Here is a 26,204-nt window from a genome sequence, read left to right as displayed (position 1 = left end):
CATGCACTTTCCGGACAAATTTTCAACATGTTACCTAGAGTTTACTATGTTTGTGCACTGTAATGCTAAATGTAATTCACCCTGGTCATCCTGAAAGGGGGATACCACTTGTGAGGTCCCTTCTCAAGGTTTCTCTTTTTCCTCACGCTGAGGTTTTGTGTTGTTCCTTGCCCGCATGTTGGTTTAAGATCAGGTAATTGTGTCATTGTAATCCTGTGCAGTCCTTTTGAGACATTTTTGTGGCTATATATATAAATTTGACTTGACTTGTGCCATTTTTTACCAGATGTAACGGGCTGCAATTCTCCCAAAAAGTTTTATTTTTCACTCAACAGTCCATAGGATGTGGTGCTAAGGATAATCAAAATGGTTTTGGCCAAATGTGAGTCAACTCCTTGTGTTCTTTTGTGACAGCAGTGGTTTCTGCCTTCGAACTCTCCCACTGATGCCATTTTTGGCCAGTGTCTTTCTTATAGTGGAGTCATGAACATGGACCTTAACTGAGGCCAGCGAGGCCTGCAGCTCCTTCGACAGTCTTTTGTTACCTCCGAGATGTGTCGTGTATTATCTTGGGTTGTCTCTCTGTGATATTAAAATTATTTTGACAACTTGCAACCTTTGTGAGTTATAAATATGCAAAAAATACAGAAATCAGGAAGAAGGCAAATACTTTTTAATGGCACTGTACATAAGATAACAAAAGTGTGTTTTGATATCCCCGATTGATTTTGTAATTTTAAGTACATTTTATAAAATAGCAGATGACTGTTGTGATAGTTATTGACTACAGTACTACATTTTCCGCCTGTCCTCAGTAACCTCAGTGAAATGAAATCTTACTTGCCATTTAATTCTTGTAAACTGCATTTCGTGTCAATGCAGGGTTGGGTCAAACAAGAACACGTACATAACAAAAGATTTGTTTTTATTAAAAAAAAAAAAAAAAAACTCACCGAAGATATACATATACTCCCTGGTTTGTCCCGCCCACACGGCACAGCTGGCAAACTTGGGGTGGGGCTCACGTGACCGGTACAATCGCGCCAGCCAACCAGAAGCGAGTACAGGTGCGACTACCTGAGAGTTTCGGAGTCAGAAACCTGCTGGTTCAGTTCCTGCAAAAGCGACAATTGTGTCTGCAGTATTTCTTCATAATATTTCAGAAATATATATATATATTTAAGAAAGGATCTGAATATTTAACTAGAATAAACCAGGAGGGATACACGCAACCGGGCGTGTAGTGAGAGAGCTTCATCAACAAACTCTTCCGTTTGGAGCACTTGGGATATTTTTTAAGGCAAAACAAGCGAACTGAAATTAAATCCTCATCAAAAGTGTTTTTTATTTTCCTTCGTAAATTTAACATTGTCAAAAAGTCTCCCATCTCAGGTAAGTTCATTTTGATGTGTCGAATGTGCGGTTTTGAATCATTTTTTGGTGTCGAATGTGCTGTCGTGAATCACTGTTTAGGTTTACCCACAACTCATTCAACCAGTTTTACTAAGAAGGCTTGTGCAAGATTAGCAGCTGGGAAATCCCGTCTCAAGTCACAAATTTACAAGGAAATCACAATTGCCTTGTTTAGAAGTTAAATAAAATCAGATTCATACAGTCAATAGAAAAAAAATGAATCTGAACCCTAAGAATATGGTAATAACTGATTCTGCAAATCTCTGTTGTCAATAATATTAAAGATATGATGTACAATATAACAAATATATATTTTTACATTGTTTGTTTTATTTTGAAGTATTTTATTACATGTTTATTATGGAGTGCCACATCTAATCTTATGAACAGTGTTGGGTGCATTACTGGAAAAAAAGATTAAGTACAGTTATTAGTTACATTTACAGTTCCATTTAAAAAGTAATTGTGTTACCAAGATTACTGACACCCAAAAGTAGTGCGTTGATCTGAAAGAAGATATCTAGTTACCAATGACCGTATTTACTCGCATTGAAGCCAACCTCCTTAAACTGCTTTAAACTAGACACATAATAAAATAAATTGGAGAAAAACGTGTACACCAGAGTTTTTTTCCGTTCTTTTATTAATTCATTTGACAGGAAATACAACACACTCAATTCCAATGTATTGGTTTTATGAAAAGAATGAGCAAAAAAAAATGACCATTTTACTTTAACTTGCTATCTGGCTACCTATTTAGCATTGGAGCTAGCTATCATCTTCAATTTTTAGCTATTTAGCAAGCTATCTGGATAGCCTTTGAATTTTTTTTTTGCAGCTAATTTAAGCTTACTATCTGGCTATCTACCGGTAGTTGGTTTTTAACTCGTTTAGCTTGCTACATAGCTCCCTTTTAGTTTTTACCTGTTTACTTTTCTAGCTAACTATCAGGCTGCGTTTAAGCTATTTTACAAGCCATCTAGCTAAGTTGCTATTTTAGATATGCACACCAAACTAACAAAAAGTAGCTCTCTACTTGAAAGAGGTTGAAGACCCCTGGTGTACGACAACCTGTGGAAACAGTAGAGCCTTCATAGTGGACACTTGGAGGAGACACTCCTTATCCATTTTGACTTTAAACCACTCAAAGATTTCCGACTCCATTTCTGAGTGATGACCAAGACGTTGTATTGCAAAAAAAAGAGACCACTGTGACTGTATTTAAATGTAATACATCGACCATGTTAAGTGTTTCTGGCATGCGTGTTTCAGTGAGGGAATGATTCATAGTCAAAGAAATACAGACACTGTTATTTGTGAACTGATTTTTTAAATTATTGGAGTCACGCACCAAAATGTGTTCCTTTGTAACATGTTACTCCCAACACTGGTCGTAAACAACGTACACAACATTAGAATCAATGACAATAAAGAAAATTTAAATTCTACTATACATTTTAATAGGTTCGGCCCCTCATCGAATCATGACAGAGCGGGTGAAATGGTGGAGGGCCTTCCTGCCGAAGAAAAAGCCGGGGGCCCCCAAGGAGACGGGCTCCGCCAGCGCTTACGAACCAGACTTCGACCCCTTCGCTCAGGTGAAATCCAAAGAGTCCAAGACGGCCACAGAGCCAACCCATCCCCAGCAAGAGCCGGCCAATGGGACTTGCCTCTTCAGCAACGAAACCTACGACGACTCGCACATGGAGTCGCTCTTCAACGAGCAAACCTGCCGCAGGAACATGAACATTTCCCGTTCTGGACGCTTTAAAGTCAAGACCAGGGCCCGCATCGGGATCCCCGTGGAGGAAAAAGGCACTGAGAACATGGCCCCGGCCAAGGACGACGTTCGGTGACGGTCGGTGACCGAGGGGCAAGAAGTTCAAAATTGATTGGAGAGGACGGGAAGAAAGAAGAAAGTCCTTCCTTTCTGATGAAGGTTCCTTGGCTTGGTTGAGAGGAGACGAACGGCATAGAAAACGGATTTGCAGATTTGTTTTGATACTGAGCCAATCACCTGAGATTGTGCCACGTCCTCCCTGTCTTTTGCTGTTTATAAAATAATTTGTTGGAGTGGTGAAATGAAGGATGTGCCTTCTCCAAAAAAGCTTTCATGAAAAAAGTTTGTGAAATTGTAAATTTTACTTCAGAGTGAGAATATTTTGTTCTTAAAAAGTGCGTTCAAAGTTACACTTTAAACCCGAGTTAACTTATCTATCTATCTATCTATCTATCTATCTATCTATCTATCTATCTATCTATCTATCTATCTATCTATCTATCTATCTATCTATCTATCTATCTATCTATCTATCTATCTATCTATCTATCTATCTATCTATCTATCTATCTATCTATCTATCTATCTATCTATCAAAGCCATACCTGCATGGTGAGGGGTAGCTAGAAGCAAGATCACACTCACATTCATTTCACTTCGCGCTTCCCAACTTGACACCAAAGAGTTAAATTGAACCAGGGGGTGATTTGGCGTTTCGCTTGTACTTGAAACAGGCCTGTTCTTACTTTCACCATTTTCATGCTACACTAACAAAAAACTGCCGTGACGTGCGTAAAGTCACTCTCCAATGTTCCTCCTTCCTTTTCTCTTACCTAAAGTGTTCTGTGGCTGAAACAGCTATGCTAAAAGTAAGATAAAAGCAGGTAGGCCAGTGGAAAAAAAATATGAAGGCTTTTTGAAGACAATTGCTCATTGTAACACATACTTAGTAGAAAAAATGTTCTACTTATAACTCTTTAAGCACAAAGCTCAAAAGACGCATCGCACCTTTAAAGGAGCTGTACGGAATTTGTAACTTCTTAACTCGCGGCCACCATATCCTAGCTTTTGCAATCATTGCAGCCTCTGTCAAACTCCATATGTTCAGGTGCAAGTACATGCGTTTCTTAGATAATCTCGTATTATACTCTTCTTTTTTGGTGTTTGGACTTTACTTGAAACAGGACTTTTCTTACTTTCACCATTTTCATGCTACACTAACAATATAAGACACAGGGACGAGTATAAAGTGACTCTCCACCTTGTCCCCTGCCCCCGCATTTCTTACCTACCGTGTTCCACCCTGAACAGCTTTGCTAAAAGATAAAATCAGGCGTGGTGGAAACCCAATTATAAGGGCTTTTTTAACTCAGTTGGACATTGTTAATACATACTTAATATAGAAAATATTCAACTTTTTAAGGAAACCTCAAACATCACACCCTGCCTTTAACTCACAATGATGAAACATTTTTAAAGCTTTGAATTAACTTGAGTTAGCTTTCAAAGCAGTATTCGTCTTAAATGAAGGATCAAAATCCAACAAGTTGAGAAGTCGATGCATCCAAAAGGGTCAAGTATCCAAGAATGTGACTCCGCTTCTTGACTTTTGGTTTTCGTTTTATGCTGCCTATAAACCACTTGTGAATATTAAAATGAAGGTCCCCTGAGCAATAAATCAAATTGTTTACATCTCATGACGTGTTTATTTCCTTTTGTAACTGTCACATCTGCTTATCCGGTTTAGTCACTTTGGAGCTAACCAGGATAAATTTGAGCGACAGAACCTTGCCTTATTAATAAGCTTAAAGTATAGTAAACACTCAAAATGATCTCATTAAGACCTAATGAGTAAAAACATGTGAATAATCATTTAAGAAATATGATCTAAATGGAACCTAAATTTCACGTGAAAACTGTCCTTTTAAAACGTGAAAATCATTCATAAAAGGATGTCTTTTCTTTTCCAATCTCTCAGCAAATGCGGATTTAAATGTAAAGAAATATGTGGTATCTTTTATCGTTTTGCATTGTAAAAGATTACAATTAGAGGACGCTGAAAATGACTTCAGTTCACTAAACATGGCAGTCATTAAATGGCACCGAGCCCAAAACTCAGCTCAGATGGGTCTTGTTACAAGATTGTATTTTACGGGAATCAACTTTCAAAGAGCCAAACAGGAACTGCAATGTGGACCCGATGCCAAAAAAATACCATCTTTGAAAAACATACTGTGCATTGTTCAAAAGCAAAGCATTAAGTGTGAATTTTACACTTTACTATACTTTAACAGTACAATGCACGATAAAAAAATGAGCAATCGTTGCAATAGAATAATAAAATAATAAAAATTCACTGATTTGTGCCTGATCTGCCATTCTTAATTTGCATCATTTATAGTCTCCTTGTTGATCAAAATCCTCTTAAAGGGACAATGTTTTTATCAAGGACTTGCTTTCGGTAGAAAATAATAGCCTACGTCATTCATTAAAAAAACAATATTGATTTGAATAATAAGCAGAAATACATGAACCATCATTTAAACGTGCCTTTTTAAAAATACTTGTAAGTCGAGAAATTTGTATTTATTTTACATAACATAAGGCTCACCTAGCGGGAACTGATAAGATTTTGTGACATCTTGCTCTAAGAGTACTCAAGAAAGACAAAAAGGTTTGAATTTTTCATTTTAAATGGTGCAGTTTGGTCATTTGAAGTTTCCTTGAAAAAGATTCCAGTGAAGAATATGACAGAAGTTACCGGTAGTTTACACAAATCGATGAAAAAAGTATCACTATTTTTACAATATCATTTAAGTAGTCATAACTAAACAGCAGTGGCGGGCCGTATATTTCACATATAAGCCTTCAGTAGTGCTACATCTGAATCAATCCAACCCTCAATAACTACTTTATAATTATAAAACATTTACTTCAGCTACAGCTGTGACACATATATGAATGAAGCTTCAATGAGAACCTCATAAATGTATAATATTATTTAGGAATATAATCACATTTTAGTAAGCCAAAATCCCCTTCTATTTGTGAATGATATACATTCTTTCATCAAGAACATTTCAATTACCCAATTGTAGATTATCTGTGTGATTCAGTTCCATCAGGAAGTTCTTTTTTGCCGCCATCAAAGCTAATGCTGAAAGTCAAGTCTGTCCTGTCATATTTCTGGCATAAGATTTTATTCAGTTTAGGGTTGGAAATGTCCGTTTGACAGAAGCAGTGGACACGGGTATTTTTTTTTCACTTATTTGGTGTGAGACTTTCATTACCGCCCCCTACCCAATCATAGGTTGTGAAACCGCTGACGTTCTGTTACACTTTCTTTATTGACACTTATTACCAGCTCAGTAGCCTAGATGGTAGTGTGCCCGCTTTGAGACTGGGAGGTCGCTGGTTCGCGCCTCGGCCGAGACATACCTAATTGGTATAATGGCGGCGCCCTCTGTTGGCTGCGGCTGCATCGACTCGCTACAACGGGTCAGGTGTATCGACATTTCGTTCTGTGTGCATTGTTACAAAGAATGACAATACAAAGGAAATTATTATTATTATTTATGCCCCACGGCCTGCAGAATTGAATGAGAAGGCCTCCGGGTAGATTTCTGATCCTGGGAACAAAGTAATGGTCGGAATGTGATTGGTTAAATACTTAAATATGAAAGCACCCATCAGCAAGTCGCACAAAAAGAGGGAAAGCAATGCAAAAAACCTGATTGATAGTTTGGAATTATTTTGGTATTCATCGACAAAACATTATTGACAACACATAATTCAGATATTGCTAGGTCAGCGGAGGAGGCCCACCACCGCTGCTAAACAGTAACCAAACCAGGTTAAATTTTCTAAGTAATTTATGGATAAGAGCAACAGAAGAAATATATAACGTATCCACTAGGTGACAGAGGAAACAAAAAACCTGTTGCTTTACATGTAACAGAAGAATATTATTTTGGTATTATTTGATGCGACGGAGACTTCCCCAAAATACAATCTTTGTCAGTAAAAGTTGTGAATCTCAGTTCAGATTGCATTTTTTGGACCCTCCCGGCAGTTTTGTGCTGGCCAGCCCACTTCGTAAATATATGTGAGAGCACCGAACTCCCACAGCAGTCAATAGTCCACTGTTCCTGTGCGCAGAACTGCATCGTGGACTCAACTAAACCACGTTCTTTTCCCTTTTTTGAAGGTTTCTACTGACACCTTGGGGTTAATCGCACATGGCCCGTTAGGTTAAAAATAAAACTATGAGCTCAGGTTGCCAAATGAGGATTTTTGAAAGTTAGCAGGTGGATTTCTGACTTTGAAGGTAGGCCCCATATTCATTGTTTACTAATATTGCATAAGCTAATAATGATGTGTCAATAAGGTTGATTTTTAAAACACGAAATGCATGATTTAAGCAAAAAGTTAAACTTATTTTTAACGTGGTCACACTCGGAAAGCTTTGGTCAGCGTGACGGAGATGTTTGACACAGTTACAGTGATCGAAATAGAAACTGAAGAGCAGCCTGACAGTTATCTAGCAAGCTCATTTCGAGTGGTCAGAATGTCAACTCATTTTGAAACGGGCGTACCGATAATTTTGCAGCACAGCATTTCACTTGCGTGTTTATTACATTTGCCGGGGAATGCCAAAATGCCTAGCGTTGTTTTCAATTATTTACTGCCATCAGCGGTTACAAACATCATAAATTACCTCCTTGCAAGGAATAACTTTTAATGCCACATTTACCCTTCTATCCTAATATCATTCTTCATCTTATCTTTTTTTCTTAGCTTTTAAAGGGACAGTGTGTAGTATTTGACCACTAGATGTCGCTGTATGGTGTAATGCAGGGATATCAAACATGCGGCCCGCGTGCCTGTTCTGTCACACAAGATGAAAAAATCCGGCCCGTTGTAGATTTCTGAGTATGTCAAAAAAGAAGCAAGTCTGTAGTTCAGGGGTTGGGAACTTAGGGCTCACAAGCCACATATGGCTCTTTTCATCAGTACATATGGCTCGGAGATAAAATAAATTTCGCACATTTGTGTTTAAAGGCTATATAAATAAAACATTTACTTAATGGGTCATTATTTACATGTTTGATTGTTGCACAATTATGTCAGCTCCCTTTAAGTGAGGTTCATGTTGTGTAAAATAAGTACTATGTTTTTGACTTAAGAGTATATTTTAAAAGATGTATTTTTATACGATAGTTCATGTATTTTTCTTTAATAAAACACACTTTCCTTTTAAGCCTTTTGTTTGATGTTTCTCCTGGAGTGCCACAACAATTCTTGTTGTAAACAACGTACGCTACATTGTACTCAACGACAATAAAGACTATTCTATCCTTAAAAAAACTTGCATTTTTCGACTGAAAGACGTCAAAAGATTGGAGTCAATTACCTTTTGCACAACGCAAACTATTGTTCTTCTCAGTGCATTGTGGGAAGTCAGGTCGAGAAGGGGTGGAGGGGGGGAGAAGAGGGACTTCTCCGGGGAGGATGGAGTACTTTTTGTTTCCTGTTTTGCGGCTGAAAGGGCTTCCTGTTAGGAAAAATCTGGCGAGAGGTCCGCTCTCGAGCAACAGTAGCAGATTTTAGCCGACTTTATTTGAATTTTTTTTTCAACAGCCTCCAACGATGCCCTTACCTCCGCCGCCTCCACCCCCGGCACCACCACCTCCTCCTCCTCCTCCTCCCCCTCTACTTCCCTGCACTGCACTCCAACCGGTAAGAAAAACCCCAACATTAGTACTCCATTCTCGGTTTAACACCTGGAAGTTATTTGAATTATTAAAAGAGGTTCAGTGTTCAGTTTCCATGGCAGGTGCAAAGCGTCTGAATTGGTTACTGAGTTGTAGGTGATGTTAATTGTATTCCCAAACCCTTGCATGCGTAATGGGATGAAATAGTACATGTTCTTTGTGTAAAATCTATTGACATTTTATCAGTTTATTCCAATTAATTTCAAAGATGATGCATTTTGAAGAAAGACATGTTTACGGCCAGGCCACCCTGAGAATGCCCAATTTCGGGCCAGACTTGGTGGGCTGAAAATGTGTGAGGGCCGATTATTCAGCTTGGCGTTCTTCGAACAGTCTTTAATAAATTTAGCCTCTGGGAAATGTTTGCAGTGCTTGCGTCGCAACATTGCAACATTTTCATTTGACTTGCAGGGTCTCGTGAAAAAAAGCACTGCTGTACCGTTAAAACAGCTTTCATTTTCTTCACCTTTTCACGTTGTTCTTTCCAGCTTGATGTAATTGGCATGTTTTGTCTAGCAGTGTCTCTCTGTCTAGAGAGAAAGAGAAAGAGAGACCAGAAAGAGATATTGATGCATGACAGAGGCCACGGGCCAGTAAAAATTTGATCACAGATCGCAACTGACCCCCAGGCCAGACTTTTGACATTCCTTCCCTAAGGGGACCAAATAAATATAATTATTATTAATTATTGAATCGAATTAAAAGCATATCTCGTCTTTCACATCCTGAGCTATGCTTTCATCAGAGTAACACCAACGCACTTGCAAGCCAATCGCCATATTGTTTTATGTGTTAATTAGTCTAAGAGGTTATCGGTGTTTTAAGCAAAGTTTGGTTGTTTTTGTGGAGAATGCCTTGGGCTTGTGTTGCAGGAGGATGCAGTAATGGTGCAACATCTAGTTAGCAACCAAAACTGGGCTAACTGGCAAAAATAACACAGAGAGAGCCGCCAACGAGGGGTTTACTGGGACCAAATTAAAAAAAAAAAGGTGGGCAAAAAACGTTAGGCTGGCCGACCAAAAAACACGTAGTGAGCAGCCAGGCTAACTGGGAACCAACAACAAAAAGCTGCAACGGCTACGATAAACGCGAAGCCAGGCAAAAATAAACCAAGGGACATGGGAAAACCGGCACTAACTCCAAGCTAGCTGATCAAACAACACACGGTCAGCATCCAACGATTGTTAACCAGGAGCAAACAACACAGGAAAACCCTCGACAGTCCCTCTACTATAAATTCCCTGGGCTGCCATCTCACATTGCTGAACGCTTTTAAATCCTAAAGACTTTCCCTCACCAGAACGACAAGCTTCTCCTCCCACGACCTCCTTCCTCAATTCCCTCATCGTTCAAAGTCCATCCACTCTAAGATCTTTCGCTCCAGTCAGATGGGTTGACTTTGGGACTAAACTTCTCGGGTCCCCTGGCACCGCATATACCATATTTATACAATTGTGGGGAGAAACACGACACATTTTTTGCCTAAATGTCAGTGAACACCTTTAAAACTCACAGGTTGTGTATATATTTGTGTCAGTCCCAAACAGAAGTCCAATCTAGCGGAGGCAGGAGCGCCCTGTTAGCCGACATCCAGAAGGGAACCAGACTCAAGAAAGTCTCACAGGTCAATGACCGCAGTGCCCCTGTTGTAGACAGTAAGTGAAAACACCTTACACAGAATTTTCTCATTATTTTTGAAACATTTTCAGCGTCGAAACTCAGTTTGCACACCCTTAAAACTGAAGCTGAAGGGCCAGCCCTTGCCTTCATGGGGCCCTAAGCAAAATGAGATTTGTGGGGGGCTATTACTTGATAATTTGCATACCTACTAGAACTAATTCCATCTCCTAATCCAGGAGTCCCCAGGAGGGCTGCATCTGGTTAAAAAATTTGGAGACGACTACCATTTATATAAACATGCAGACATTTACGTTCTTATATTTCTTTTGAACTAGATAAGTCTCATCACATTAGTTTTAAAACACTCACAATTAAAGCAAAATAGTATATTGGCTCCCTGTTTTAAACCATTGTTTGATATTTAAGTTTGAAGTATTACTGTAGTTGTATTTTTCTTTAGTATATTTTTAGTATTTCTGGAGTCGGATTCTGAAGGTTTTTTGTAGTATTTCGGCAGTCGCATTTTTTTGGTAGTATTTTTGTAGTATTTCCGTAGCATTCCAATCGAATGTTGGTTGTATATCTGTAGTATTTTCATAATATATCTGTAGTATTAAAGTAGTTTTATGACTTAAGTATTCTTGTAGTGTAACTGTAGTGGGTTTTTTTGTGTACCATTTCTGTTGTATTTAGTTGATTTCCGTGGTAGATTTTTTTAGGAGTAATGTTGGAGTTGCATTTTTGCAGCATTTCTGTTCTAATACATCAGTTTTAATATTTCTCTAGTGGTGTGTTCTATTATAGTATTATTTTGTTGTATTTCTGTAGCATTTCTGTGGAAGTCTTTTTGTAATATTTATTTAATATTTGAGATATTACTGTTGTCATATTTTTGTAGTAGTTCTGGAATCATTTTATGTAGTAGAATTTTGTATTATAGTATAACTGTTGTAGTATTTTTGTAGGATTTCCTTAATATTTTTTCTCTTTAGGATAAAACAATATAATATACGAAGTCCCCGTTTTTAAGCAGTATATATATATATATATATATATATGATAGTTTTGTAGTTATTTCTTATTATTTTTGTTGTATTTCTATAGAAGTATTTTTGTCTTAGGCAGACAAAGTGGCAATGGGGACGAAGATGGCACCAAAAAAGGTAATTGCTTTTGGGGTCCCCCTAGTGGTCGCTGGGCTCCATGCGCCTGCTTAGGTCGCTTAAGCCTTGGGCGGGCTGTGTTCACCATCCAGTTCAGGTCAAATGGGCCCTAGTTGCTTCTAGCCCTGCAACAATGAGTCGAAGTTATGGACAAAAATCAAGAATACAAATAGTAAATAGTAAATAAATTCCGTAGTGGCCATACACGTTTTTCTAACAAAGTTAGGCATCTTACTTTATTATAGTCTCTGCTGAGAGTCGCTCATTCACAATAGTTTCTCTGTCTTGAGCGGTAACACACAGAAATTATGGCGTCAACATCAATAACGCGTACCGAGACTTCTGAAGTTTGGGAGAATTTTAGCCTGGATATTGCAATTTATTAAGACGACTTTCAACATTTGCAAAATAGTCCTTGCGGACCGTAGCTGTAGACCGGTTATGCCCCAAAATTTAAAGCGAGCATCTGACAATTTACCCAAACGGAGTATGATTCGCCTCGGTAATATTCAGGTAACCTTCAAGCCAATACGGTCAATTACAAACAAATCAGGCGCCTTCTGTTGGACAGAGACACGCCAGACCTTAACAGTCGGTGAGTAGTCATCTATTAAAATGGTCGATAGTTGCAGCGCCATTATGAATGACAGTATCAAATAGAATCCAGCTAGATGACTTGAATTACTATTACCGTATTTTCCGCATTATAAGGCGCACTGGGTTATAGGGCGCACCCCGCATCGTTCCATCATTCGGAAGCTTAAAGTCTTGGGATTCAAGAAATGCCAACCATTCCTTAGTTTCTATTTTCTTTTTCGCTCGCAACTTTACTGTATATATGACAATAAACACTTGGAATTGAGTTTAATTTAAAAATAGACACTCCATTCATTATCTGCACTGCTTATCACAGAAACATCGAGTTCAGTCTGAAACAAGATACAGGGATAATATATATAGACAGAGTAGCTCACCGAAGTCGTTGTGTTCATAATAATGTGCAGCCATGGTCCTCTTATATCCGTGAGTTTAGTAAATCCAGGAGAATAAAATATTTACAAATACAAAATAGTAAAAAAATGCTTTCTGTATGCCGTCAGCCACGTGCTATACACATTCATCTTTTTCGGCCAATTGCAGGCTTTGTTTTGCCATTTAAGCCAATGCCAGCCTGTAAATGATAAAAAGGATCCCCCCTTGACCTCCGAATAACTTTAGCCAATAGTGATCGATTCAACTGATGATTGACACGTCTTTTTTGGCCAGTTGCAGGCTTTGTTTTGCCGTTCAAGCCAATGCCAGCCTGTAAATGATAAAAAGGATCCTCCCCTTGACCTCCGAATAACTTTAGCCAACAGTGATCCATTCAAATTATGATTGACACATTGGTTAGCCAATGAAACGCCGTTAAATAAATCCCAGCATACACCGCGGACTACTTGGCGTTCGGGGGAAAATCTAGTCGGCGGCTGCAAGTTAGTTGCAAGACTTTGCGAATTAATTTTGTTCCATAAACAAGGGGCACTGTATTATAAGGCGCATGGTCAGCTTTTGAAAAAAATAAAGGCTTTTAGGTGCGCCTTATAGTGCGGAAAATACGGTAAACTAAAAAAAAAAAACATAAATTATAATAATGTTGAAAATGTTTGTTTTGTATTGTTTTTTTTTTAAATGTGTCATGCACGCTTATTAGAGCCCAAGGCAACAAGTGGAGATGTTTCAAGCATTATCGGTGCTACTCAGATTTCATGTGGAGGTACGGCCTCCATGGGGCCATCCTTAGGGGGACTCTTTGCAGGGGGCTTCCCGACCCTCAGGCCTATCGGGCAACATGACTCTGCAGGCAAGACACCAGGTTGGCACAAATTCAGCCCTCAAAATGGTTTTTATCTGAATATGTCAACAATTGTACCTCTTCTTACAAGCTTAATATGTTCCGGGATCGTACTCCTAGCTCTAATTACTCGTGTCACGAGTGAATTTTCCCTGTATGAAATAATTAAAAAGTAAAGGATCCGCTCCTGTCCTCCCAAAAGCATCCAAGTGAACCCTACATGGCTATAAAATATATATTCCTGATCACTAAAAACACCTTCAAACAGTACTTAAACGTGAAAAAAATACAGTAATAAGATAAATAAGACGTTAATAAGATAAAATGAGTTCATTACGAGCACAGTAACAAATGTGCGTGCTGCGGTAGAAGGGGGGAGAGTTGTGAGGAGTCACGGAGTTCGCATACCTGTCAACATATGCTTTCCCAGATTTGTATACGCTTTTTGATATTTTCACATCATGTACGCCGTATAACAAATTTTATATGACAGATTTAAAAAAAAAAAAAAAGGACAGATTTCGTCTTGCCGATTTCAGCTTTGATCTGGATTGTTTCCGTCACTGGTAGCAGACGACAGCGTCATCGGTCTTGCTGTGAGTAAATAGGTGTGCCTGTAAGGTTTATTGTCGCTTAATAGGGGTATTTCCAATCATTCATAGGAGGAGCAATTGTCTGAGGTCGACAGGAATGAAATCGAGAGATTGTTGATGATACGTAAGCACTTACGGTACACTGAAAATTAAAGTTACTGTATCTTAAAATGAACGAGCACATAAACATGTTTAACTGCACATTCTTTTATTTTTATGCTGGTGGTAAACAATCACGAGCAGTGAGCAGTCTCTTGTGGCAGCCTCTGGGTTTGCTCTTGAACTGGATTTTTCTTCGTATAGCGTGCAAGATTTTTGTTGCAAATAAACTTCGTATACCAAAATTTTCATTTGTAGAGGTGCTCGTATATAGCAGTATCACTGTAACTCAATTCTTTTGTGTGAATGTTCTTAAGTGTCCCGCTCAAGTTCATCTGCCTCGCTCAAGCCACTTTGGAACACGCCAACTCTTGCGGACCTAATCGGGCCCCTGGGCAGTATCAGGCCCCAACCCCTTGCCTCTTCTTCTGCCCCGCCCTCGCCGACTCATGCTGGCAAACATCTCGCTCCTCTTCCTGTGGCTGATCTTGTTGCAAAGCTGCCTGTTCCGCCTTCTGCCCCGCCACCCCTTCTGCAAACCTTCCAGGACCGTCCCGCCAACAGACCTCCGCCTTTACCTTCCTGCCCACCTCCGGTCGCAAAACCCACCTGGCTGCCCACGCAGCACTACCAAAACGCCCCCAATATGCAACCCCTAACGCCACCCCCGCCATCTTACAACCCCCCTTTTCTCCCTCGGGACCGATCCTCTTGGTCCTTCACCCCGTCAACATTTGTCGTCCAATCCGAAACTGCCCGGTTTCCCATCCTACGGGACTATAACCCCCAAGCACCTCCAGCCCCACCGCCACCTCCCCCTCTTCCGATTTCTTATACCCCCAGCTGTCCAACCACTGTCCCGCCCCCCCCGCCCAAAATTCTAGCTGTGCCCTCACCGGCCTTACGTTTTCTACCGCCGTCATACCCTTGCAACGCTCCCACCCGGCGGCCGCCGGCTGTGCCCAGAAGTGCAGGTACGTTCATAAAATGTGAAGCCGATGCAGTAAAAAACGCAAGGTACTCAAAAATAAACCCTGAGGAACACCTTTCAACAGTTAAGTAGAAAAGGGCAAAACACAACTACTCCAAAAACACAATACCATCACTTGAATTTTTTGGATCCAACTTTATAGATTTTAACTTTATCCAATTGGTCAGGTTGTCTCAAACAAAATTATTCCATTTTAGGAGGTTGGGGCTTCTGTAAAGTAGGACCTTTTTTGTAAGTTATAAACAAATATAAAATAATTTTATTTGGATTACAAATATTTTGGGGTTGTTTTTAACCAGATTATCTTTTTTTTAAACTCAGAGTAAAGGCTCCCTATTTGGGAGGGGCGACGTTTAAACAAATTCCTTTTTTTTTCATTTTTAGTGAATCCTTACCCTCTAACTCTCACAAATAACTCAATATTTTGAAATTTTAAACTAATTAACAGTTTTTCGTTATTATACAAAAAATAATTTTGGGAGTGGGTTTGTAAAAAAATAAGTACTGTATACAGATATAAAATAAATGTACCCAATTTTTGTTCAGTTAATTTGAGTAAGGTAAAGGGACATTGTGTATTAGTGGTGAAAGAAAATCTAATTAATCCAAAAAAATGTTGCTTTTAAAATGAACAATAATACCATTAATATTCTGTACGTGTATGTTTTCAAATACTCTTAGGTCAATAAATGTGTACTTGTTTTACATTAGATGAGCCTTACCAAGAGAGCTGACATTATTTTACGCCATCTTGCGGTTATGGTACGCAAAACAATAGGCTGAGCAAAAAATGAGAAGAAAATGGTGTGGATTTATACTTAAAATCTTGAAAGTTTGTATTCTTCCCTGTGCTTTTTAGCTCCCGTTTTGGTTGCACTACACAAGGGGTCTTCGACCTTTTTCAAGTGTCAAGCTACTTTTTATCATTAATTTGCACAAAAGGCTCCCAGTTTGATAGTAATTTTCTAAAATATTAACTTTTCTAGATGGTGTGCTAAATAGCTAAAAATGTAGCTTGACAGTTAGCTATAAAGGTAAACAGGTAAAAAACTGAAAGGGAGCTAGTCAGCTTTCTAAAAAAGGGAAACGCCATCTAAATACATGGATAGAAAGCTGAAAACTAAGCTAGATAGCTAGCTAGAAAGGAGACCAAAATTTGGCTTGATAACTAGCAAAAAAGGTCAAATGTTAGTCAGATAGCATGCAGAAATTTAAAAAGCCTGCTAGTTAGCATGCTCAAGAGTGAAAAATTAAGAAAGCTAGCTAGCTTTAAAAAACAACAACATTTTTTGCTTATTAGCTTCATAAAATCCCTAATTAGGAATTTAGTTTATGGTGTTTCCCGTAAAATAAATTAAAAAAAAGATGAATATTTTTTAATACATGAATACATTCTCATTCTATCCTCTCAATTGCTTAAAAATGATCATCAATACATGAATAGATTGTTTTAGTCCATGATGCCCAAGAAACCAGATTTATTTGAATTTCTAAAATAACAACTTATCATGCTATTGCTATGTTAGTACCATGTTAATTATTCAAAAGGGTTACATAGACTCAACCAATAAACCATACATTTTACTAAAAATCACAATGACGCAGCACTAAGCTATTTTCGGAATAGGCTTGAGGGCACCTAAACAGTCCTTAAAGGGCACCCTGGTGATCCCTGCACTACACAATACAGCAATATGGTCAAATGATACGCACTACGCCTTAAAAACAAGCGGTTCGTTCACGGATGGTAATGTGGTCGTGTAACATGACCAATTGGCAAGATATCCAATTGAAATGCATTTTTCATGGTAAAGATCACATTTCTGACCGCGGCAATGACTCCTCTCCAGCCTCCATCACCCGTCTGGCGCCTCCTCCAGTTCCTCCTGCGCGCTCGCCCTCCACCGAGCTGTCCAATCGCATTCCTCCTCCCCTGCCTCCCTCCATTATCAGGAATGGGCACCTACATGGTTTAGGTGAGCCAATGGCATATGGCATTTAGAAAAGAATAGAAATTACTACGTTGTCATTGTTTAAAAAAAAACGGAACCTTGATTACGAGATTTGACGTGGCACTCCAGGATAAACATGTAACTAAAACTCAAAAGCTAAAAATTAGTTTAAAAAAATGAACAAAAGTGCTGTGGTATTGCGGTGGATCCAAACACAGAAAAGGCTAGGTGCTCAAAAACGGATGGCATTTATTAACAAAATCATCAACAAAGTAACAAACAAACGGTCAAAAACAACAATAGCAGTCACACACAAAAAAACAAAAACAAATTGGGATGGACTGGAAAGGGGCAATAATGGATAATGAAAGTGGGAACTGAATCTGGGTGCTGTCCAAAATGTCCTTATGAAGGGTCTGGCTCATCGGGGACAAGTTTGGGGTGATTGGACTTAACTTTATTGGCGCCCTCTGGTGGACGGAGACGCGCCAGACCCTAACAAATAGGATAAATAGGTAAAATTTTCAGTACTGTTCTAATATCTATGTGCAAATTTGTGTCATACCAAAAGCTACTGCACTTTAAAATCAACTGCTCATCTTGGAGGAAGGAATAATATTTTTGCATATAAAAGAATAATTTGGCAAAATGTGTGGTCGATAAATTATTTCTACAAATAATCAATTGACCAATTAAATTACAAAGCCGAGTTCTTTCTTTTCAAACTCGTCTCACCTTTTTTTGGAGCACCACATTCTTTTTTAGACAATTATATCAGGAAAATGGATGAAAAATTTTAAGTTAATTTGAAGGTCTTGGTTACACACAACTTTAAACGGATTCTTTTTACTGTTTTTGACAGTAAGGTATACTTTAATCAAGACACACATACTCTGATTTATGGAGTTTTCTTTGCTAATAATCTCACACAAAAACAAGAAAAAGAAAATAAAACAAAGATAGAAGTTGGGATAGAAAACAACATGTGTTGGCGTGATTTTTGTTAATTATTTACCCAAGTCGATTTTCGTCTCACAGAAGTGTGAATTTCTCTCACTAAGCACAGCACAAAAATAATGATACATTTGTAATCCAAAATGCAAGATGAAAATTTCAATATGCTTTTGTTTCTCCACCCAGATGACTTTGAATCCAAATTCCAGTTCCACCCAATCGAAGATTTACCCCCTCCCGATGAATTCAAGCCTTTCCCCCGCATCTACCCGAGCAAAGACAACAGAGGTGCAGTATTACATCCCTTTTCTTATAATTACTTGTTTTCTTTTAATATACAGTGTTTTCTTTTGGCTCTCCATCCTTTCAACAGTACATCCCGTCCCTCTTGGGAACAAATCACACCTCAGATGATAGTCATCACTTACAATTCCTGGATACAAAGGTTGGAAAACACTATAAACACAGGAAATGAAGATTTGGGATGTTAGTCTCACCGCTCACTAGAGTATGTGACCTCTGACTTTCTTGGAACGTAATGTTTTCTATGTGAGAGGAGTGCTCCCATCTTCAAGTGGCTATTTTTGACATGGATAGTTTTAAAGTAGTTCATTATCTGGAAACAGAATAGATTAAATGAATTGCAGATGCAGATTATTTTATATTGTTCCAGATCCTTGATTTGTACTATATCTGAGCATTTTCTATGGCTGGACTGAATGTGAAGTTTCCTCTATTATGTACCAACCATAAACCTGACAAAAGTGCCACCTGCTGGCTAATTGGAGGAAATGTTTCGAGTCATGTTATTGATCACTTTGATTTGAAGCAGGGGTCTCAAACTCAATTGAGTTGGGGGCCGCTGAAGCTAGGATCCGGGTGAGATTGGGCAAAATGGAGCTTTCCTCAAAAACAGGGCTGATAAAAACATCGCGCTGTTCTAAAAAGGGACGATGTTTCATATTTGTCCACTAGATGTCACCGTCTTGTGTAGTGCAACCAAAAATGAGTTCAAAGATGACTACAAACTACGGAAACTTAAAGTGAGCAAGAAGAAGCCTTTTTTGTCCAATCTTTACCCAGCCTTTTTCAAATAAGGACAAAAAGAAAGTTTTTTTTAAAGAAATAAAAATAGAGAATAATAAATAAAATGTGTTGAAAGAGAAAAACAAAAAGAAAAGTAGAGTAAAAGAAAGCAAAGAAAGGAAAAAGAAAAAAAGGGTTTACAGAGAAAAATGACAAAAACGAAATAATGCAAATTTCTTTTTTTTTTTTATTTTAAAATATTTCTTTCCCTTTTGTTCTTGAGTTTAAATTATGTCTTATTGATTTTTTAAATTCTTTTCAAAAGTAATAAGTAATATTTTGCCTTCATCTGATGTGCTTTTACCACTCGTTTTCATTGGCACAACAGAATACAGCGACATCTAGTGGGCAAATTATACTCACTGTCCCTTTCACTTTCATATTTAGGCAGGGACCTTAAACTACCATCCTGACAGCCGCGATTGGTCCTCGGGCTGCAAGTTTGAGACTCCTGATTTAGGGGAAAAATCTCCAGCCTGAATTTTTGGTCGGACTAGGCCTAAAATGTAAATCATTATGTTAGGGCTTGGGCTTCTCTCACTGACGGACGGACATGTGAGAGGAGGCGAGAATCCATTGTGCGCTTCTAAAAAATGTCAAACGTACACACGCATCATGAACGAGTTGACTGAGGCTGCAAGGATGACACATGGCGGCAGAAAGTTCCAAATTCCGTACAGCCCCTTTAAAGTTCATCATGTTTGTACTTGTATGTAAATTCCTTGGCGGATATAAAGCCATCTTTATTTTCATCTTCCTTGGTGAAGATGTCTTCGACCATATTCTCGTGCAAGGTGTCGTTAGGGGGGTAGCCGTTACGTTCAAACTCCTTTTTCAGGTACTGCCTTACCTGCCAGAACAAAACCGGGGCATATTTTAATATTTTAACAGTCACTTCATTCTGTGCCGTACACCCGAATTCTGATTTGAGATTACGATACAAGCATGATTACAATCAGAGCCTCCCTCTAGTGACATGCCAAAGAATCCCAAGTGTTAAAAGTGGTGGGTAAAAAAATATGAAACAAACTTTTGAATGATGTTATTTCCTTGTAAACTACATTTTATAGTATAATGATTATTGGAAAAAAAAACAATGATTTTCTTCTTTCTACCTTTGAAGTATGGGGCTATAGCAACAATATATAATATAAATATAATATAAAGATAACATAATACAATCTAAATATAACACAATGTAAATACAATATAAATCTAATCTAAATATAATCTAATCCAAATATAATCAAAATATTATATATATATATATATATATATATATATATATATGTATATAAAAATAATGTGAGCGTGTGTGTCAGGGTTCCTACAGCTTAAAGCAAGTTCAATACAAGACTTTTCAAGACTTATTTTTTGCACTTTGAAATCAAATTCAAGACCACGTCGTCAAAAAAGAAAACCCACAATTAAAACAAAATAATAAAACACAAATATTTCTTGCACACTATACATTTTACCTTGTACACATGACCTGGCACCGCTTTTAGCCATGTCCACTTCCCGGGCAGGGTCCAAATTAAACGTCTCTGTCCGAAGTTTTAATGTGTATTGTGGGTAAACCTAAGTAATGCGCCGACTGAAAGCACATCACCGTTTTGATTGTGGTCACGCCATCTTGCCACCAAAGTACCGTATTTTCCGCACTATAAGGCGCACATAAAATCTGATTTTTAAAAAAAAAAGCTGACTATGCGCCTTATAATCCGGTGCGCCTTATATATGGATCAATATTGAGCCGCGACAGGTCTCGCAACTTATGGTAAGCAGCCACCGACTCCATTTTCCGGTTAGAAGAAGTGCGCTTTGCATACTGGGAAATATTAAACAACGATTTTCTTTTATTTGTGCGTTTGTATAAAGACCCTGAAATGGCTCCTATTAAGAGACACGCTTACAACGCAGAGTTTAGACTCAAGGCGATCAGTCACGCAGTAGAACACGGAAATAGAGCAGCAGCGAGAGAGTTTAACATTAATGAATCGATGGTGCGGAAGTGGAGGAAGCATGAGGATAAGCTGCGCCAAGTAAAGAAGACTAAACAAAGTTTCCGTGGCAATAAAGAGAGATGGCCACAGTTAGAGGACAGACTTGAACAGTGGGTTGTTGAACAAAGAGCAGCAAGTAGAAGTTTCAGTACAATCACTATTCGAATGAAGGCAACAGCGCTGGCACGGGAACTTAACACACGTTCACCAAGACGGGGAGACAGCGCCGGACGACATACGCCACCATCTGTCAGTGGCTCGTAAATGCCTGGGCTGATATATCAGTCTCAACTGTGGTCCGAGCTTTCAGGAAGACGGGAATTGTCCCCGAACTGCCAGACAACAACAACAACAGCGACACTGACTCGATTAATGACGACCTTGATGAGACGGAGCCGGACGTGTTGGATGGCCCATTCACTGAGATGGTCAATTTGAACACTGCAGAAGAAGAATTCGAGGGATTCGTAGATGAGGAGCTGATAGAGTGAGCTTTATGTTTTTCTTTTGTGTGTTTACGTTTTACAGTTATTATGTTATTGCTTTATTGTTATTGTTTTGCACTTGTTATTGTTTTTGTACATTACGCTATATTGTGATTGCACTAACGTTTAATTTACCATAACAGTATCAGACGTTTTTTTGTGTGTTGACTAAATGTAGGAAAAGTAACATGGTATGCCTTGCTGTTGTTCAAAGATGTTAAAGATGTGTCACGAAAATGCTTTACCTCAGAGAAAATAATAAAACAGCTGTTTATTCATTTTGGGAGTGAATGGAGTTGTGGAAAGCTTGTTTGTTATCTATTAATAAAGTTTGACTGACCTATCTGACTGTTTTGTTGACATTGCCTTTAGCGCGGCACCATCTATTGGTTGCATAACGTAACTACAGCCTCTACTGTAGCGCCTTATAATGCGGTGCGCCTTATGTATGGAAAAAGTTTAAAAATATATCATTCATTGAAGGTGCGCCTTATAACACGGTGCGGAAAATAGGGTAAATTGGTGAATTATTCACAAAGACAATTTATAAATGTTAAGTTCAAACTAATATAAATCCTATTAATGTGTTCACATTTTTAAGAATTTCAAACCTGCATTTAAGACATTCTAATGCCATTTAAGGCCTTATTTTGAGAATCACGAGATTAATGCCTTTTAAGAATTTCAAGGTTCTGCGAGAACCCCGTATGTGTATACAATATATACATTTTTTTCATGTTTCCTATACATGTTAAGGTCTAGGTTAAATACTAGTGCATATCTCGCATGAGTTTGTTTCACCTCAGTCTTTGACAACTTCCAGTCATCGTTTATGTCCATCTCCTGGAAAGATTCGTGCGACCTTGGGCCGTTCCTGATGTCCAGCAGCTCAACGACAAAAGTTAAGGTGCTCTCTGGCGGGATTTTGCCTAAAAAGGGTTTCCAGGTGAAAAAGCTTAGATCTCCAAAGTACAAACGTAGTCGTTAAACTGACAGTGTAGTAATTTACAACTAGAGGTAGATTACAAAGGAGAAGAAGTGCGTGCATTAAAAAAAGAGACACTATTGAAGGCAGAAGGATACCACACGATAAAATTCGGAAGATTATTTCCATATTGCAAGAGCAAGGATTCATTTTAGCTAGCAACGGGTGAGAAGAGCAGTTGTTAATCTCTGCCAGTCATAACAAAAGACCGGAGCTGCTGAAAAGGGTGAATAGCTGGAGTTGATCAGAGCTGTTGTACTCTAACGGCTAATGGAAAAACCTACTAAAAAGGCAAGTTAAATATTGCAGGACTAAACTTGAATATGTCACGCATCGGGGTGGAATTAGCAATGTTTACTTGCAGGCATTCTGTATTTACAGTACTGTATTGTATTTTAGCAGCTAAAAACAACAATAGCGGCTAGTGACAAGACATAGCCTGCTGCCATGTGGGTAACACCGGTGGCTTGAGAAGTAAACAGTGAATATACAAGTGGAAGATGCCTGAATAATAAGACTGCAACCAATCACATTCATGGCTCAGCTGTGGAAAGCAAGTGTAAGGTAAGCACCACCGGGACCTGCTACACACCTGTTAACTTATACATTTTCCTCGTATTTTATATACTTTTTAATCCTTTAAAATTGTTAACGCCATATAGCAATATGTGTACGGTAAATGAAATAATGAAAACTTTAAAAAAGCACTCGCTTCCGGTTAGAGTCTAACAGCACCGTCTGGATTAAAGCCAAAAGGAGTAAGACGAGATCCGTCTAACGGTTAGACGGATCTCGTCTTACTCCTTTTGGCTTTAATCCAGACGGTATCAGTCACTGGTAGCAGGCGACATCATTGTAAATTGCTAATATTGTCACTGCATTCTACATAGTCTGGATTGCGGTGAATAAATAGGTGCTGCTTGTGTTTGTAAGGTTTATGATGGCTTAATGAGGAAGATAGCAATAGTTAAGGGGTGCAATTGGCTGAGGTTAACAGATATGAAAGTACATTCGAAGTGATCAAAACATGTCAGCTTCTTCAAGTCATTATTATTGAAGACATTCTAAACCTAGGAGTCTAACAAAATCCTGCTTATGATATGGTACACGTGTTGTTGTTCATTATTTGAATCAACAGTGTTTCTTTAATGAAAGAAGTGTTTTACACTACGAGTGGTTGCTATAAAATACGCATGGGGCTTTAAGAGTGAGTTTGGTGAATGTAATACTTTGTTGCTTTTGTTTGTTGTTGTAGAATTGAAATGTGTCACTTCATATGTATTTAGGAAGTTTGAGTTTTTCATTTTTAACTTATTATTAGTTCCGTTATTCAAATATTCACTTGTTTAGTCGTATTCAACGCACTTCATGATTATTCATATATTTGATTGTAATTATTTATTTATCGATATAATCAATATGAGTTATTGACATATGCATTCATTAACTCACTATTCAGTCACTGCAGAATGCCTTGAGTTTCAGTACTTGCCAGACCTGGTCCAGACAAAGGCTGGTGTAATGTAGAGTTTTCTTTCGGTCCTAGCACGCCTTCCTTGTATTAAAGTGATTTTCAGTCATTTTGGATTTTTGAACCCTTACAGCCGTGTTCTGTACCTCACATTGCCCAGAATATTCTTCTTCTGTTTAATCAAAATCTCAGTGAATTCGTTCAACTTAAGCATTTGTTTCACCCCTCACAACTTAGGTGTTAAAAGTGGGGTGCGTCGTTTGAGGCGTCTCAAAAAAAAAAAAAGAATATTTTCTTCTTTATTAAATATGTTTTAACAAGGTCTGCTTCAAGTAGAGTTCAAGCTGCAACCCAAACTCCAATAAAGTTGATAAAATAATTTATTTGAGTGCATCTAAGAAATACACATACTTGCACGTGCCTCGTGAACAACCTGTGGCTGCAATGTTGACACAAGCCAGAGGATGGCGGCAGTGGGTAGAAAAGTTCCAAATTCCATACCACTGCTCAAAACAAGTCGAAAGAAAAAAGTAATTCCTCTTTGGTGTTAATCACAAATTGTTAGTGTTGAGTAAGCTTACCAAAAAGATTTCCATGCTCCATCAGGAATGAAACTTTGGAGTCCAGACAGTTCTCATGCTTGATATAGGAAAGTAGTACATGCTCTTCAACATACAGTAGCGGGCTTGGCAGTACCTTTTCCCTCTTTCCCAAAGGCCAACGATGGAGGTACAATCAACTTCCTTTTCTCTCCTGCACACATGTTCTGCAGGCCCTTATCCCAGCCGTGGATGGCTTCCCTGATGCCCAAAGTGAACCACATTGCCTGTTTGTCACCATCAGCAGGATCACCACGACTGAACACATAAAATGAAATATGAAAGCATACAAGGTGGCAGATTTTGTTTTTAAAATATTTATTATATTAGGAAGTACTTGAGGACAAAATAGAATAAACTTCACATGATTCATATATTTTTAGGCCAGCGGAAAGGGCCTTGCAGGCCATGACAGCCCAACACTGTAGTATTTTTCATTTTTATATATTTTTTAAGTTTTCTACTTCCTACATTTCGACTATTACAGGGTCGTCTTAAAACTTAAAGGGACAGTGTATAGTATTTAGTGCCTCCTAGTGGTACAAAAAAACTTTCATTTAGCACAGAACAAACATTGATTTGAATACTAGGCAAAAATACATAAACTATCATACCAATGTTGTTTTTGTTGTCGTATTGCTTTTACATAGATGGAATTTTTCCCTTGCCCTACTGTAGGTTTCAGATCAGGGGATGGTGTAATGGTAGTCTATACAGCCTTTTGAGACTTCTTGAGATTGAGGGTGTCACAGATAAACAACTTGATTTTTGTAAAACCCAATTTGGCCCCACCTTACCCAGACACTAGTTGTGGCCCCTGAGAAAAATGAGTTTAAGACCATTGTTGTAATCGTTTCAAATGATGAGCTCTCTACCTGTCATGAAACACGGTTCCATTTGCAAAGGAGCCTTGGTGGTGGACCAGCAACATGTCTCCATACTTGGATTTGCGATGACAGAGGAAAGGTTTGTGCAGGACTTCTATCACGAGCTCTGCTTCCGGTAGAGCTCCACCGCAGACGGAAGACAGCAGGGAGGAGCAGAACCAGCTCAGGACTTGCAACAACATTCCCTTTTTGGAAGATTCCGGTTGGGAATTTTAGGTGGACACTAACGTGACAGACTTGCAAGTCGGCGACGCATCTACGTGGCAGTGACTTTCATTGGTAGGTGCTGCTGTAGAAAGCATGCGTTTGATTGGCTTGTTTCTCTCGCCAAACTCCGCCCACAGACAGTTTCCCCCAAGAGTATTAACCCTAAGTGCTAAAATGTAAGTATTTGAAATTTCGGACCTACAGCATTTATTTATCTCGTTTGTCCATTTTCCCTGGCCAAACGTAAAGCTGCCAACATGGAGTCAATATCTTCGACTGCCAAACGAGTTTCAAAGTAGTTTCAA

General features: G+C 38.6%; 3 protein-coding genes across 13 annotated transcripts; 2 read left to right on the top strand and 1 right to left on the bottom strand.

Moving 5' to 3' along the window:
• Window positions 1–1,061: 1,061 nt before the first annotated feature.
• Window positions 1,062–4,890, top strand: LOC148371441 (uncharacterized). Its single transcript, XM_088327867.1, has 2 exons — window positions 1,062–1,392; window positions 2,878–4,890. Exon 2 carries the CDS (start codon window positions 2,898–2,900, stop codon window positions 3,267–3,269), a length of 372 nt encoding a protein of 123 aa, XP_088183993.1. The 5' UTR covers window positions 1,062–1,392; window positions 2,878–2,897; the 3' UTR covers window positions 3,270–4,890.
• A 2,414-nt stretch (window positions 4,891–7,304) lies between these two features.
• On the top strand, window positions 7,305–19,367 carry LOC148371440 (WAS/WASL-interacting protein family member 3-like). 11 transcript variants are annotated; one of them, XM_088329509.1, is made up of 9 exons: window positions 7,305–7,520; window positions 8,834–8,932; window positions 10,505–10,622; window positions 11,709–11,750; window positions 13,444–13,605; window positions 14,594–15,250; window positions 17,082–17,243; window positions 18,360–18,461; window positions 18,547–19,367. In XM_088329509.1, the coding sequence occupies exons 2-9, from the start codon at window positions 8,843–8,845 to the stop codon at window positions 18,585–18,587; spliced, it is 1,374 nt and encodes a 457-aa protein (XP_088185635.1). In that variant the 5' UTR covers window positions 7,305–7,520; window positions 8,834–8,842; the 3' UTR covers window positions 18,588–19,367. The 11 variants fall into 11 exon arrangements, with proteins under 11 accessions (XP_088185635.1, XP_088185641.1, XP_088185639.1 ...); XM_088329515.1 differs by lacking the exon at window positions 11,709–11,750; XM_088329513.1 differs by lacking the exon at window positions 17,082–17,243.
• On the bottom strand, window positions 17,452–26,042 carry LOC148371439 (peptidyl-prolyl cis-trans isomerase FKBP14-like). The gene is made up of 4 exons (XM_088329518.1): window positions 25,681–26,042; window positions 24,903–25,063; window positions 22,552–22,679; window positions 17,452–20,109 (listed from the first exon to the last, which is right to left on the bottom strand). Exons 1-4 carry the CDS (start codon window positions 25,872–25,874, stop codon window positions 19,945–19,947), a joined length of 648 nt encoding a protein of 215 aa, XP_088185644.1. The 5' UTR covers window positions 25,875–26,042; the 3' UTR covers window positions 17,452–19,944.
• Between the last annotated feature and the right edge of the window lie 162 nt (window positions 26,043–26,204).

Source organism: Urocampus carinirostris, chromosome 2 (assembly GCF_059441175.1).
Source record: "Urocampus carinirostris isolate Australia breed hairy pipefish chromosome 2, RoL_Ucar_1.0, whole genome shotgun sequence".
NCBI classification, from domain to species: domain Eukaryota; kingdom Metazoa; phylum Chordata; class Actinopteri; order Syngnathiformes; family Syngnathidae; genus Urocampus; species Urocampus carinirostris.
The sequence above is the reverse complement of the archived record's forward strand: the minus strand, read 5'-3'. Positions and strand labels throughout refer to the sequence as shown.